The 17,592-nt window shown below is 38.7% G+C and overlaps 1 protein-coding gene across 3 annotated transcripts in view; it reads right to left on the bottom strand.

Annotated features, from left to right (window-relative positions):
* The window catches only part of LOC150086031 (uncharacterized), a 371,398-nt gene that overhangs the window by 107,612 nt on the left and 246,194 nt on the right, over positions 1 to 17,592 (bottom strand). For all 3 annotated transcript variants that reach the window (XM_090374340.1, XM_090374341.1, XM_090374342.1), the window contains exon 14: positions 546 to 670. In XM_090374340.1, the coding sequence (XP_090230466.1) occupies positions 546 to 670 (125 nt within the window). The remainder of the gene's footprint in view (positions 1 to 545; positions 671 to 17,592) is intronic.

Genomic DNA, 17,592 nt, shown 5'->3' with positions numbered 1-17,592 from the left:
AACTATGGCAATGACAGACTTGTGATTAGGCATACCATCCTACTATCCTTGAGGAATTCCTTTGCTGAGTTTTCCTCAGTGTGTGTCTTTAATGTTTTCACACAAACACCTCACAAGGTCTGTATTACACTGTCTGGCCTTGCTGAAAGCAATCCACTAACAACATTCCATCAGGATCCCAAAAAAAAAAAAAAAGAAAAAAGAAGGAATCGACCTGGATTTCTTTTTTGGATGGGGGGGGGGGGGTGTTCTCTACAGTGGCACACATGGAATAGTATTAAGGATATGTGGACACTGTTACCAATCACTTTCAGAAAAATTAAAATAAAACCAATGACATACACAATGGATTACATAACAGTTAAATATTTATATATGTTTTGGATATGTGATCAAAATATGAAGATTTATACACTGACGAAGCTCCATTTCATTAACAAAAACAACTTATTCTTTAAATTGTAGCAAGAACCAGTTAACTTCTTTGAATTTAAAAGGTACCCCTAATAATTACAATAGCTGTAATATAAATTATAATTATATACCTGGACTTGAAGTGTGTTTGATGCTGCTGCTGCAGCTGCTGTATTTTGAGACATGGCCTGTGTTAGATGGGTAGGATGAATTGGAGCTGGAGCATGACTAAGAGCTGGAGGCTGCTGACTAAATACTGCAAGATAAAAAGGAGACCCATTTTTTAAATTCAAATAAATACACAGTTAACTATGATAGTACATACCATATGAATTAGAAGAAGTTATCTTTTCCAAGAAAAAGAAAAGAACTTGGCTAAAATTAACTTATATCCATGCACTCAATTATGATCCTGACCTTAGATTAATATTTGTAAACTTAAAGAGAGCACCCTGCAGGCCTATGGAACACTGAAACTGAAATGGGCTGGTTCACACACAAAAAACTAAAAATATCAAAGCTTATTTGTGAATTCATTAATTCCACATTCCTCTTTGTAAAAAAAAAAAAAAAAGGTTTGGGATATCAAATTTAAAAACATATTACAACAAAGTATTATAAATTTATTTCTAATTAGCTGAGAGAGACATCAGGCAGTGCATGCATAAATTTTTTTTTAATATAAATACTGTGGTTGCAAAGCCCATGGCAAGTGACTGCATACACTTTTCACATCTCATTTCTCTTTTTGTTGTTATACAAAAAGATATTCCTGTCATGCATTTTAGTGAAAATGTTAACTTGAACATTCCATAATTTGTGAATTTAATAATTTTAAAAATTCACTTAGCAGAATGAGCTCAAAATTTACAAAAAGGCCCCTTACTGTCTAAAGATTAAATTATTATCAATATCTGACAAGAAATCATAATTTGTGTAGTTAGCAATAGTATTCGGAAAATAATGCAAGGAAATAAAATTATGTAGCAGAAACAAAAAGTATAACCAATCTTCCCTCACTTCACTAACTTTTTTTACTGCTACATAATTTTATTTTCCTGCAACATTTTGCTGATACTGTTGCTAACTACATAAATTATAATTATAGCATCTGTGGCCCCCTTTTTTAACAACCAATTTCTCTTAAACTAAATGAAAAATTCAAATATCTATTTCAGTTAGCTGCCCCCTCCCATATTTATGCCCCTTTATGTCAAGCAACTGAGTAATAAAGATACCGTTACTGTAATCCAATCCTTTTTAAAGACTTAATTCATTGCTGAGTTTGTGTGTGTTGGACACGGGCAGTGAATTTCTGATAATGGCACTTTTTAGAGTCATTTTATTTTGTGTAAAAACTTTACAAATTTTGAACACTAATTTACACACAAATTTTTACATACAAATTTTTACACACAAGTGTTTAAAATATTAATTTCTTATTGACTTTAATGTCCAACACCAAGTAAAATTAGTGTCAAAAATCAAATAAAAAAAATAAATAGTCAAAGCTCTTTATAGCGACCCTCTTTGTAACAGCCCACACATTATAATGTCCTATGGGGTTGTCCTGGACAACCATTAACCTAATGGTATTTTACGAATAATCGATATAATACCCTTCCAATATAACAACTGCTTTTCTCATTCCCCGGGGGGGGGGGGGTCATTGCATAGCGCTTGAACTGTAAAAAATTTCCTTAATAATAAGCTATGCATCAGATGTTCAGAAAAATGTTTGCAATAACCACAATCCCTTTAAATGATAAATGAATTCGTGTAACCCCCCCCCCCTCCCCATGAATAAAACTTAATTTGGGTCAGAATTGGGAAAATCACTTTTAATAAAAATTGATCTCTATATCAGAACAATGACAGAATCTTAGAACTTTATAAAATAAACTCATTTAATTGAAAATAAAAAAATTTAAAACCCGAGGCAAATGTTAAAATTTTCAATCCCCAAGTTGGCAGATAAGCCCCTCTAATTAGATCCCCCCATGGAGTTGCCACCTACAGTCTGCGAATCACTGTTCTACATATTTGTGTATCACTTGATTATGCTATCATTCTAGGTCAATTCCAAAGAAATTCTTCAGTAGGAATGTTCTTAACCTCTTGCTATTTTTGCCTTTATCTCATTCAGATACACTTTTATCCCTTCCATATCCTCAATTCGCTCCCCAACCTTATTATTTGCAAGCTATAAATTCTACAAATTATATCCACCTAACTTTTTTTTTGCATTTGCTACCTGAATCTGAATTTGCACTTACAATATAAAACTAGTTTTAATTTAACTTAATTATTTTATAAAACATACAATGCATTGAGACTACCTTGTCTTTATTTGGTGAGAGTTAATACTTTCAATCCTATTCAATTTATTATTAAAATTTTTTTCTCATTCGCATTTATGGACAATTATAGAAATGCAGTCCGTGATGCATGATCAGGTGTAGTCTCCTGAAGAAATACCTGATCATGTATCAATATTTACTTTGGCTAACATCAGACTTAATTGCATATTTTCCCTACCCTCCCTTTTGAATATAGCCAAATCTATCCATCCTCATCTGATGCTAGCCACCATTACTTTTATGTCATTTTTACTTTTCACTCCTCTCTAATGGGCTTTACAATTCAGCCTATAATTTTACCTAATGCATCGTAACTTATAGGATATTCATATTCTTTTACCTTTCAACACCTACATTTGCTCATATTTCTGCTATCCTCTTCCTTTTAGCATCTTGTTTAACTTTCACTCATCTTCACTTCCAACATTCACATTTATTAACACACACACACACACACACACACACACACACACACACACACACACTCTTTGCTGCTGCTTTGCGTGCATCTGTCATATCAAATTTATTTTATTTTTATTTCTGTCTTTCGACTACAACTCCATATTTTTACCCATCATACCCTACAATTCATATATATATATATATATATATATATATATATATATATACACAGTCAATTCCGGTTAATTGGGATACATCGGGACAGATCACTTCGGCCCAATTAAGCGTAATTTTAATGAGCTGAAAAGCACATTCTAATGGAGGCAAAAAAGGTATGAATAAAGGGAATGTGGTATTTAAAGAAAGCACACTGTATTTAAGTTATTAGTTAAATCAAACAAAATGTACGTATGTACATGTGTAAAATGAAGATAGAGTACAGAATAATGTCCGTGTCAGGCAAAGGTTACACATTACTTAAGGGTTCTTACTTTGAAAAAATTATGAAGTGTACCCTGACGTGTCCTCTATGGACTGCAATTGAAAAAAAGTCGGCACAGGTATCTAATGCTGATAAAGGACTGCCTTCATTGCCTTCCTGCATGAAATAACACCTCAATTTAGCAATACATTTCCTGGCATCCTGGTTAGTCACTCACCTAGGTATATCATCGTCATCATTTTCTTGGTCTTTTGGTGTCTCTGAGTGTTTTGCAGCAATTTGTTCAATAATCGTTTCCTCAATCTTCATTTTCATCGTGGCATCGAAGGTTATCGTCAATCGTTAAAAATTCTTCACAATTTTGGACCTGTTGCAGTTCCAAAGCCATTTCATTTTCTGTACAGCTTATCGCGTCTGAATCACAATTAGTCGCGAAACCACATTTAGCAAAACAATTCCGAATTGTTTTACTGGTTATTACTCGCCAACTATCGGCGATAAATTGTACAGCTTTTAACATTGAAACTTTTGCACTAACATCTATTGATTTCGAAGATGATGTCAGCAGATCTTCCTCAATTGCTTCAAGGATGTGATTAACCAGCTTTCTGCGATAATAGGTCTTCAAATATTTTCTAATTCCTGCGTCCATAGGCTGTATCAAGGGTGTTAGGGGGTAAAAATTTCAGTTCAAAGAATTTTTAAACCAGCTACATCAGAGTGTGCGGTGCAGTTGTCCAATATCAACAGAATTTTTCTGGACTTCCGTTGCAGTTCCGCGTCCCAGTTCATTAGCCATTGCGTAAAAATATACGTGGTCATCCACGCCTTCTTATTGGCATAATACGAAACTGGCAAACTGCCTATTGTAAGCTCCTTGAAACAACGAGGTTTGGCACTTTTACCAATAACCAAAAGTTTGAGTTTATCGTTTCCTGACATGTTTGAGCAGCACAATACTGTTACACGATCCATTGCTTTCTTTGAACCAGACTGTGTTATGTGTTGATAGCTGAGGGAACCATCCGGCGCAGCACGATAATATAGACCTGTTTCATCTGCATTGTAAATGTCATCCCCACTAAATTTTTTAAGCAACTCTGCCAGTTTTTCACATTTCCATTGCTCAGCACTCGTAGCATCAGCACTGTCCTTCTCGCCATGTGCTTAAAATTTTTGTAACTAATGTCATGTCTACACTTCCATCGAGACAACCAACCATCCGTCGCTTTGAAATTTACGTGACCTAGCTTTTTGGCCAACTCTTCTGACTTGTGTTTTAGCATAGGGTAGCTTACACACACACACACACACACTCCTCGTTTAGATACAGTGGAAAACCATTGATTCAAAGCATCTTTGACGTCTGGATCTTTGCCTTCCCTCTTTCGGTTATGAGATGTTTTCTTTAAATCCACACGCAATGTCCACTCCTCTCTAAGTTTTTCTTGTTGCTGTAGCAGTCGTGAAATTGTAGATTTTGGCACCTCTATTATCTCCGCTAACTGACGATGACTGATGTTAGGAGGTCGACTTTTTATCTTGTCAAGAACAGCAATTTTTTCTGAAAGTGACAAATCTTTACGTGGCATCTTGACAGGGGTCTTAAATGTACTGAAAAAAACGGGAAGGGGGAAACCAAAATCAGTGCACTGTTTGGTACAGTTTTTAATCTCTTCTAACCCACAAGATGTATACATATGTACCGACTGTGATCGTAAACAACTGCAAGCAAAATTTCTTCAGAATCCGATTACCACAACACAGAACAAACGTAAAACAACCACTGTACAGCACGACTTCGCAATAACTTGATTTGATTTGGGTTTTATTGGCGCATTAGCAACTAAGGCTATAATGCGCCAAGACCAGGTCATGTATAAAAGAGTAAACTTTCAGTGACCTAATTAGTTAGGTCACTATGTCAAAAAATTTAACAAATGTATAAAAAACAGAAAATCACAATAAAATGTAAATTTTATATATAAGCAAAAACGTTTATTGATTTTAAAAAGCTAAAAACAGCAGACACGTGGTCATTGTCGGATAAAATCTGGCTGAGTGTATAAGGCTCAGCCAGATGACTAAAAGCGATAAAAATCACGTTCAGGGGTAAAACGTGGACATACAGTTAAAATGTGATAAATAGATAAAATGGTGTCACAGTTCTCGCACATAGGACAGTCATCTGCCCTCAGCAGAAAAGAATGTGTAAGATGACTGTGTCCTATGCGGAGACGAGCTAGAACAACTTCCTCCTTACGATTCCTGCGCAGACTAGACTGCCACGGTTCAATTACAGGCTTTATACGATATAATTTATTCGCAGTCTGTCTATTCCACGAATCCTGCCATTGGCAATGTATCTTTTGATGTACTATTTGCCTCTAGTCTGTATAGGGGACTAACAGGCAGCGGTTATTATTGGGAATTGCTGATTTGGCTGCGGCGTCAGCCAAATCATCTCCCCTAATCCCAATGTGGCTGGGAATCCAGCAGAAGCGGATGTCATATTCGCATTCATGGAGAACGTGAATCTTCTGCTGGATGCTAGACAGAACTGGATGAGGATTATACCTCACAGATATTAAAAGCCTGTAACATGCTAAGAGAGTCGGAATATAAAATGAACCGTTGGTATTGGCATTTACTAATTTGATCCAAGGCTAACTCAATTGCGTGCAGCTCTGCAGTAAATATGCTGCATTCAGAGGGAATCTGCTCTGATATAGTGCGGTCTGTAAAGAGAGCAGCAAATCCCACATATGATTCTGACTTCGAACCGTCTGTGTAGACTGGCACGAAGTCGGAATATTCAGTTCGGTGTGCTAAATGAAGCTGCAGGTAGACACAAAATGGAGTGTCCGACTTTCCCCAATTTCTAAGCGACAAGTTGCAAGCTGGGACACGAGCATGCCAGGGTGGAAAGGGTTGCTTTGATGTTTGGGCAACCTTGTCTACCTTGATATTGAGTTCGTTGAGTAGCTCTTGGACACGAATACCAAAAGGACGATTGGCAGTCTTACAGGTTTTGTACAAGTTTTCCCATCGTGGCTCAAAAACGAAGGGCCACGTAGGATGGTCTAGCAGGGATTTCAGTTTTAAAGCGTATTTTAAAGACAACTGCTTACGTCGAAGCGATAACGGTGGTTCGTTTGCTTCGACGTATAAACTCTGGACAGGAGATGTTCGAAATGCTCCAGTAGCGATACGTATAGCCTGATGATGGACGGGATCCAGCCATCGAAGTACACTGTCTCTGGCTGAAGAATATACTTGGGACCCATAATCTAATTTGGATCGCACAAGTGCACAGTAAAGCCGTAGAAGGGTGCATCGGTCTGCACCCCAAGATAAGGAGGAGAGCGAGCGGAGCATATTAAGGGCTCTTGTGCACTTTGTGCGGAGTTGGCGAATATCATCCAAAAAGGTCAATTTTTTTATCGAATATGAGTCCCAAGAATTTTGTGTTCGCTGCTACTAGAATAGCATTTTGTCAGAGCCTTAATTCAGGTTTAGGATGAAGATTATGCTTGCGACAAAAGTGTACGCAAACGGTCTTCTCCAGCGAGAACCTGAAGCCATTAGCAAGTGCCCAGGAATTCAGACTATCGATGGCTTTCTGCAGTTCTTTCAATAACCCTCATGTTGCACGACTGGCAAAAAATGCTAACGTCATCAACATAGAGGGCACTGTTTACAGTTGGAGGAAGTTGTTTTGTGATGGAATTTATTTTGATGGCAAAAAGCATGACACTTAATACTGATCCTTGTGGTACTCCCTCCTCTTGGTTAAAGGAGCGAGAGTGAGGATCCCACACGAACTTGGAACGATCGTTTGGCGATAAAGTTTTGAATAAAAAAGGAGAGATGCCCTCTAAGGCCTAGGTTATGTAAATCTTTTAAAATGCCAAATCTCCAAGTTGTGTCATACGCTTTTTCCGTGTCAAAGAACACAGACACCAAGTGTTCGCGTTTTAGGAAAGCATCCCGGATGGATGCTTACAATCTAATAAGATGGTCCAAAGTGGACCGGTTCCTTCGGAAGCCGCACTGGATGTTGGAGAGAAGGTCATTTGTTTCTAGATACCAAATTAAACGAGAATTAACCATTCTCTCCAGGATTTTGCACAGACAGCTAGTCAGAGCAATAGGACGGTAATTGGTGGTGACTTTTCGATCCTTTCCTGGCTTAGGAAAGGCGAGAACGATTGCCTTTCGCCAGGAGTCCGGAAACTGCCCTTCAGTAAAGATTCTGTTATACAGAAGGAGCAGACAATCCACAGATTTTGGTGAAAGATGTTTAATCATTTCATAATGGATGCCAACGGCACTTGCTTTGGAAAGAGCGAGGGCTCTTTTGAGTTCCTGAATAGTGAAATCCCCGTTGTAGGGATAAATGCTCTTAGATTTAAAGTTAAGTGCCTGTTTTTCGAATTTGTATTTCAGGACCAGGAACTCTGGGGAATACGAAGATGTTGCAGAGATGTTAGAGAATGTTTCCCCAAGAGCATTGGCTATTGCAGTTGGATCTGCAATAGCGCATCCATTATAATCTAGGATTGAAGAAGGGTGGGATGTATATTTCCCCTTCATTTTCCGGATTTTATCCCAGACTACCTTAGAGTTGGTAGACTGGTTAATAGATGATGTAAAACGGATCCACGATTCCTTTTGACTCTGACGACGGATGTAGTGTGCTTTGGCTCGTGCACGTTTGAAGGCTATAAGGTTGTTCGTGGTAGGATATCGGCGAAATATCCCCCACGCTTTGTTTTGAGCCTTTTTTGCTGCTGTGCATTGTGAATTCCACCAAGGTTTGGGAAATGGTGGAAACAGGGCAGATGTTTTTGGAACAGCATTCGCAGCTGCTTGGACAATATTTTCTGTGATGTACTTAACTGCATCATTGATCGGCTCTTGACTGACCGTGCTAAGATTAAAATTTGCCTGATGTTGGAAGGCAGTCCAGTCAGCCTGATCAATCTTCCACCGTGGTAACCTGAAGGGAAGACACGGTTTCCCACTGTATAACGAGGTTATCACAGGGAAGTGATCACTTCCGTATGGATTCTCCTCCACCTCCCAAGTGAGTGAAGGGAGTAGAGAAGGGGAGCAGATAGAGAGATCAATGGCAGAAAAAGTACGGGTAGGCATGTGGAAGAAGGTGTTTGTTCCAGTATTTAGAAGGGAAAGGTCATTGTCATTGAGCATACGCTCTATGACTCGTCCCCTTCCGTTGATGTTAGCACTACCCCACAGGGTAGTATGTCCGTTAAAATCCCCGAGAAGTAAGAAAGGGGGAGGCAGCTGCGTTAGAAGATCATCAAGGTCTGCCTGGGAGATGTCAGTCCCAGAAGGCAAATAAATGGAGCACACAGTTAATAAAAATCCCACTGTAAGGCGAATTGCAACAGCCTCTATACTGGTTGTAATTAGCAAGGGCTGCACTGGGGTCTGGTTACCCACAAGGATAGCCACTCCCCCATGTACAGAGCCATCCGCAATTCTATCCTTTCGAAAAACTGTGATGTTGTGTGTGGTGGGATCATCATTTGCCTTTAGATATGTCTCCCGCAAGCAAAAGGAAACTGGCTCGTGCTTTTGCAGGAGGGCCTTGATGTCATCAATATTTTGCCGGAATCCACGACAATTCCATTGTAGGAATTTAGCCATTATTTTGGCTTGGTGGGTCCATCAGGCGGCTTCTGATGTGCTGAGGGCCTACTTTTATCAGTCTTGGATTTGTCTTTTTTGGGGAAGAATGGACGCTGTCCGGTGTCCATTTCCTCATCCGCAAAGAGTTCCAAAACTGAATCTTTGGGTACCTCCTTCTGCTCCACATCCATCTTTTCTTGGGTACTAGGGGGGGGACTTCCCCTTTCTTATTCTTTTCTTTCATAATTATCTTTGTTACTTGTGGAGCATTAGGAGGTACCGATATAGGAGTGGCAGCTGATTGGTCCTTTTGTGCAGGTTTTTGAAAACTTAAGAGATACCGCGCGATGGGAGTGAAAGACTCCTTTGGAGGAATGGTCATGTCCGTCTGAGTTCCGACGGAACATCTCCCTGCTACCTTCTGGGCGTAGGTAGGTTTGTTGATATTCAGGGGTTTGACCGATTTCCTTGCCTCCTGGTATGATATGTTAAGCTCTGCTTTCAGCCGTTGAATTTCTTTTTATTCTTTCCACCTCTGGCATGCTCGTGAGTAGGCCGGGTGTTCGCCTTCACAGTTAATACAGGTGGGTTTTGCGGCTGAACATGCTGTTGTTTCGTGGTCCTTTGCACCGCATCGAGCGCATGCAAGGACTCCACGGCAGGCCATTTGAGAATGTCCATACTTCTGGCATTTAAAACACCGTAAAGGGTTTGGAACGTATGGACGCACTGAACAGTTGATGTATCCAGCTTTAATCTCATCAGGAGGTTTAGGAGAGTTAAAAGTCAGGATAATGCTCCTGGTTTTAACAATTTTTCCATCACTTCGTGCAGTAATTCTCTTGACGGCAGTAACTCCCTGTGGTTTTAATTCGGAGCAGATTTCCTCCTCGGTTACGTCGAGAAGGTCCCACTCCGAAATGACACCTCTCGATAAATTGAGTGTTCTGTGTGGTGTCACAGTTATAGGGATTCCTCCGATTGATGTTCGGACTGCCTGTCATTTTTCGTTTCAATCAAGAGGTCCCCAGAACGGAGCCTCTTAACTGACTTGGGTGAACCTGCTAACCCATCCAACCCTTTTTGGATAAAAAAGGGTGACATTTTTCCAATCGGTTTTTCATTCGTGGAGTGCATAATTAAGAACCTTGGGACTGGCCCTGATGGTAGTTCGGTTCGCTGCCTCTTATTAGCAATATTGCTATCTGCTTCTTTTTCAATTGTTTCAGATAGGGACCGGGTTGGGGCCCCTGAAGAAGTTAGTTTATCAGGATTCATAGAGTTTTTATATGGTTCAGTGCCCGGGCTCCCCACCCACCACGGAGCCCAAAATGACGCCCACTACCCGGCTTGCAATAAACGCGCTCGGGAGTGGGACGCCAGGGCTACCCAGACACTATACCCGCACCGCCGCCAACCTGAATCCTGTCCCTCGGACCATGAAGGTAGGGGCGTGGCATTGACACGGTTGACCCTCGCAGGCGAGCCTACTAGCCGATTGATCCTAGCCGGGCCTTCCAGGACCACCCGTCTTGTCGAAACAGGGGCCAAAGTGGTGTATTGAAGCTGGGCCCCTCAACCACCAGGATCCCCCTTTCCGAATTTCCACGGGTCGCATCGCACGGCAAACACGCCGGATTCCATTGATGTAAGCCTGGAACCTGGGCTGTGGGCGTTGGATCCCAGTGACGCTAGTCTGGAAGTCCAGCAGCGTCACTGGGAGGTCCCCTCACCACGTACAGGTGCCCACGTCGAGGGGTCGCAATAACTGATTCTGCTGCTGCCCACATGATCTCTTTGTTACATTAGTTTATTGTTCAATAAAAAAAGTTTGTTTATATTCCAGCACGACAACCAAGTCAGTAGAGTTTACAATAAATCGCCAATTATCGTATTTAGTAGTCACAGGCTTGAACCCCGGTCCACTCAAAGAACGCGTGCGATGCACTCTCGCTCCTGACCACTGGGCTACGTCAGGCCTAATAAACTATATTTAGATGTTTGTGCGTGCCATCTAAATATAGTTTATTGTTCAATCAAGACCTTCATTGCCCCAATTAAGCGGCGACTTGGCCCAAATAAGTGGAACAAATTCAGGCTAAATATTTGTTTTGTTTCTGTTCTTCATAATTTACCCCAAATAAGCGGCTGCCCCGATTAACCGGAATGCACTGTATATGAATTAATATGAAAAAATAAAATTTTTAAAATTATTTGTTACTCTAATGCAGTGGTTTTCAACTGGGGTGCTGCAGCACCTTAGTGTGTTGCAACAACATTCCAGGGGTGCCAAGTAATTTGGGTTTAAGTTACTTAAACTTATTTTTTTTAAATTTATATAATTATAAAAAGGTGTATGGTATCTTTTTAATTTTGGGATGATCTATAACTAATGTTAAATAAGTACCTCTATAATTTGTATTATGAATTGTAATTTTGTTTATAGCTATATTATTGTAATAACTATCATATAACATATATATAATATCAAATATAGTACCAATGAGTTAAAAACAGTGGATATTTTTATATTATAACACACACACACACACACACACAATATATATATATATATATATATATATATATACACACACATATATATATACATACACACACACACACACACACACACACACACACACACACACACACACACACACAGAGAATCGGATCTAATGGGAAGAAAATTGAGTAGGGGCACCACAAAATAAAATTACTTAGGGGTGCCATTATTAAAAAAAAAAAGGTTGAAAACCACTGCCTTAACGTATGATACTGTTCAGTTGTGTGTATGTACAGGGTTATTAAAATTAAAGCATCTTTATGTAGAGGGTTCTGGAGTGAGTTCTAAGGCTCGTACTGAAGAGAAATTTGGACAACAGGTAAATAAAGAATGCACTCGCCATTTATTGGAAAAAAAATAGTTACAAAATTTGTCACTGTATGGCGCATAACTATCTTAGTTACGATTTTGCAAATAACTCACATTATTTGCATAATCGTAAGTTATTGCACAGCACCACTACTCATGTCTACTGTACTGTATAAAAGCAAAGCAGTCTCTTCAAAATCATACAGTAGGTGTTTGCCTGCACTACAGCAGCAATGCCAACATCTTTGCAGGAAAAGGCACTATTAGTGAAGCTGTACTATCAAAACAGCAACAATGCACCTGCAGCTATCAGAGAATTCCAACGTCAGAAACGCATAAGGCGTCACAAACCTATGACTGTTTGTGCTGTCTGCAAAATGATTGTGAAATTTGAAGCGACAGGACATCTTTGTGTTTAACCATGTAGAGGTTGAAAATGAGTGGACTCCATGTTGAAGGCTATGGTCAAATCCATGACGGCTATGGCTGTCGTGGATTTATCAAGTCAATCTGCATGTGATAGCGCAAGTGTGCCAGTTTCTGGTGAAGTGGACATGCCGTATTCCACTGTAAAGCTAGTAACGCGTCAGGTGTTGCGGTACTATCCTTATAAGGTGCACATGCCACAGCAGCTAAAGCATGGTGATGCAGATATTCGTTTGACATACGCACTTCAGTTTCTGGTCGAAATGACAGTGGATATCACTTGGCCATGGAACATCCTTTGGAGTGATGAAATCCCACTTCTGCTTACATGGAAAAGTCAATACACACAACTGTCGCATTTGGTCAAAAGAAAACCCTCGAGTTAACCAAGAGGTCCCATTGCATTCTCCAAAAGTGACAGTGTGGTGTGGATTTATGGCTACATTCATAATTCGGCCATATTTTTTTTTTTTTAACAGGTAACACCGACTGGACCCCGCACCTGTTCCGTCACTGGACAGCGATATTATGAAATTTTGGCAAATTTCTCAATACCAGAGCTGCAACAACGTGGATGCCTTCAGGATACCATATTCATGCAAGATAGTGCACCACCGTTGTGTCCAAAGATTGATAAGGCAACACTTTACAGGAGAACGGGTCACCAGCCGTTGTTTCCAGATATCTTGGCCACCCAGATCACTGGACCTCAACCCCATGCAACTTCTGGTTGTGGGGTTTTTTGAAGAACCAGGTGTATCGGGAAGGATGCCAAACTCTGGCAGATCTGAAGGATAGCACTAGATGTCGTGTGCTAGCTATTTCAGTTTACACGTTACATTCTGCTGTAGAAAATGCTGTTCTTCGAATGGAAATTGTTGTTGACCAAAACGGAGGCCACATTGAACAATTGTAGTGCTGTTCAAGCGATTTGTATTGCCACAGTGCCATATAGTGACAATTTTGTAACTAATTTTTCCCCCCAATAAATGGCGAGGGCATTCTTTACTGTACCTGTTGTCCAAATTTCTTTTCAGTAAGAGCCTTAGAACTCGCTCAAGAGTCCTCTACATAGGGATACTTTAATTTTAACAACCCTGTACGTTAGTTTCTCAAGTGAAATAGAAAAGTAATTGCGACCCACAATAATTTTCCCCAAAAAAAAAAAATGCTATTTTACTATTTTAGAATATTGAGATAATGCAATAAGACAGCTACCAAGATGTAGAGCCATGGACGCAGAGTATTGTGTTCAATTTCAGAATGTACAGTACAAGTACTTCACAAATTCAATTACTTTTTTGTTTGTCTGTTTCTTCGTTTATTTATCATATATTCCGACATAAGTCACCTTTTGATGATCAAAACATAATAAAAACCCTTAAAACATAGGCCGGAGTTAAGCCAGCCTATGTTTTAAAACTTAAGACCTTAAATTTATATATACTATATATTTTGGCATATAAGTCGAACTATCAAGTACTAAAAATTCGTCTAAAATTTTAAGGTTGGCTCTTTCGTCCATCCAACATTTCTTGTGAAAGGGAAAAACTGGATGAATAAAATCCCCTATTGGAAACTTTATTTTAGGCATTTTTTTTTTATATGAAAATCATAACCGATTTTAAGCAACACATTGCAGTTTACTAAAAGTAAACTTTTGAGATTGTCAGTTTCTTAAACAAACACGTTTCCATATTGAGGCACTGTTTACAGGGAAAAAAAAAAAGTATGCGGTACAACATTGCAGGCAATAAGAAATAGATAAGTGATATAATCAAGGCTTCCCATGTACACACAGACAATAATAGTAATGTTACGTTATCATCTGTGACAGCAGGTTTTGGTCTCGTACCTTCTACATAGCACAGTATTGTATACATTACGGCTTTCTTTAGTTTACTGTGCAGTGTAATAAAATGTCCATGTAAACTTTTAAAAGAAGTAGAAACAATCACATTAAAAAAGGTTGACTGGTTCTTAATGCAGAGTTTACCATAATACGATTCCCTCCCTCTTTGAGAAGTCCCAGTTATCGATCATCCTTTTCTGCTTTATTCAAGGATAAATCACTATTTTCCTTCTACTCTTTTTTGCTTAAGTCCTTCCTTAAACTAAATTGCTGTCGTAAAGGTAATGAATGGCCAAATGAAACCTGCATGTGAACGACTATGTATTTTATTTTCTAACAGACAAAAAAAAAAAAAAAAACTTGCATCACTGCATTTCGTTTATGTAAAATTCTTTTTTTTTGCGACCTTTTCAATCAGTAGCTGTTTCTTATGACATAAGGATGATGTGTTATAGTCTTGTCGTCATAGTTACTTTGGTATCTGCGTGCAAATGCTAGTATTTTTTTCGAACAAGGGTGCTGCAGCACCTTAGGGCACCACAACAACATTTCAGGGGTGCCACGTAATTTCAGTTTAAGTTACATAAACTTATTATTTTTTTAATTTATGTTTATTTCATTATAAATAGGTGTACAGTATCTTTTTAATTTTGTGGTGATCTATAATTGATGTTCACTTAGTACTTCTATATAAAGAATAAAATTTTATATACACACACACACTTGGTCGTCGACTTACGACCTATGCGACTTACGACCACAAAAAATAATAATAAATAAATTAATTAATAATAAATCAAGAAATCACTACTGGTGACACCCACAATCCAGGTGAGGAGGCACATCGATGACGGGAGGCCTGAAGACAGCACCAGGCACATACACCCAGTCACTCTCTCTCACATACACACAGTCGCTTTCAAGTATCTGTTGCGCGTGGTGTATTAATTAAAATTCTACTGAAATATGCATAAAATGTTTAGTAAAAGGAAAATGACTTCATCTACATATACGCCAGCTAAAAAGTCAAGGAAAACTATTGATTTAGAGTGTAAAATGAAAATTATCCAGCAGTATGAAGGCTGAAAGAAAGTGAATACGATAGCATGTGACTTGAAGTTATCACATTCCACAGTATTGACGATTCTTAAGGACAAAGAAAGAATTCGGGAAGCTGTGAAAGGTTCTGCACTTATTAAGTCTACAATTTTAACCAAACAATGACAGGAACCCACCCATGAAATGGAGAAATTGTTGTTTATGTGGATGGAAGATTTAATACAAAAAAATACACCGATGAGCCTTCACACAGTGCAAGCAAAGCCTAGAAGTTTGTTTCAGTTTAAAATCACACGCCAGAGACGATTACACATAAGATTTTCAGGCTAGTACTGGGTGGTTTAAGCGTTTTTAAAAAAAGATTTTCTTTGCATAATGTCTCTATAAATAAACATCTCCTACCTCAACCCAAGAACATGGCCCTGACGATGCACAACCCAGCACAAGCAAAGATTGAAAACTGATTATGTAAATTTCATTTGTATTAATTTTTACATTAATTTTAGATTGTATTTTTGTGTTTACAGTACATTATGCACAATAAAATTATAGATTGTAGTTTTGTTTTTTTATAAACAGTATGAATAATAAACCAATTAAAATGTAGAGAACGTTTGAATTTAACCTAATAGAGAGAGAGAGAGATAGCCTAGGCGTAGAAACGAAGGTATATTCAGTATCGCTAAGTAAAAGATAAAAACATTACTGTATTTAAATTGAAAAACAAAAGATTATAAAAATAAATCATAAAGATGATAATAAGATTAGAAAGGTTAAAAAATACTGTTAATAAATATATGGCCAACATGCGACCAGATCGACTTACGACCTGTCAGTCAGAACGGAAGTCGACGACCAACTGTGTATATATATATCATCATCATCAGTCATTTTCAATCCACTGCAGGATGAAGGCCTCTCCAGCAACTTTCCAGTTCCTTCTGTTTTGAGCACTGGCCATCCATTTACTACCCACAATCTCATGAATTTCATCTATCCATCTCTGCCTTTGTCTTCCAGGTTTTCTTCTGGCTCCTCTTGGATACCATTCTGTTATTTTTTAGTCAATCTGTCATCATGTCTTCGAGCTATGTGTCCTGCCCAAGACCATTTTAGTTCTTTAGTTTTGATAAGAATGTCCTTTACTGAGTTTGCTGCCTAATCCATGTGTTTCTCTTCTTATCTAACAGTCTGATTCCCAATATAATTTGTTCCATTCTTCGCTGTGTAGGTTTCTTCCATTCTTTTGGTGAGTGCCCAAGTTTCACTTCCATAAGTCATGGTAGGGAGTATACATTGGTTCATTATTTTATGTTTAAGACAAACTGGGATATTGCTCTTCAGTATGTGACTATATTTCCTGAATGCTATCCATCCAAAATTTATTCTTCTCTCGACTTCCAGCCATTTATCATTATTACAGCTAATGACTTGTCCCAGATAAGTATGACTCCACCTTTTCAATTACTGCTCCTTCAATCATTATTTCCCTTTCTGTGGCATACTTGTTCATCATTACTTTTGTTTTAGCCATATTCATCTTTAGTTCAAAATTTTTACTAACTGCGCATAACTGATTAAGATTTTCCTCTAATTCTTTGGGATCGTGGTTTATGACCACAATGTCATCTGCAAATCTTAAATGGTTTAGGTACTCTCCGTTCACACTGACTCCTTTCTGCGGCCAGTCAATTCTTCTGAAAGCTTCCTCAAGGGCAGCAGCAAACAGCTTCGGAGATATTGTGTCTCCTTGTCGAACTCCTTTCTCGATTTTAAATTTGCTACTGTCTTTGTCTAGTCTAATGGAGGAGGTAGCACTCTCATATATTTTCTTCAAAATCATAATATATGGGGTATCTATGCCTTGTCTTTCCAGTGCCCGAAACATTGCCTTATGCTGTATGGAGTCAAATGCCTTATCATAATCCACAAATGCCAGGCATAATGGTGTTTTATATTCATTTGCTTTCTCCATTAGCTGTGATATTACGTGAAGGTGACCCATAGTTGAGAATCCTGTCCTAAAGCCAGCTTGCTCTTTTGGTTTATTCTTATCAAGTATTCTTTCTAATCTGTTAGTAATGACCCTTGTGAACAACTTGTA

Source organism: Mastigoproctus giganteus, chromosome 5, assembly GCF_048544385.1.
Source record: "Mastigoproctus giganteus isolate SK-2022 chromosome 5, ASM4854438v1, whole genome shotgun sequence".
NCBI classification, from domain to species: Eukaryota; Metazoa; Arthropoda; class Arachnida; order Uropygi; family Thelyphonidae; genus Mastigoproctus; species Mastigoproctus giganteus.
The sequence above is the reverse complement of the archived record's forward strand: the minus strand, read 5'-3'. Positions and strand labels throughout refer to the sequence as shown.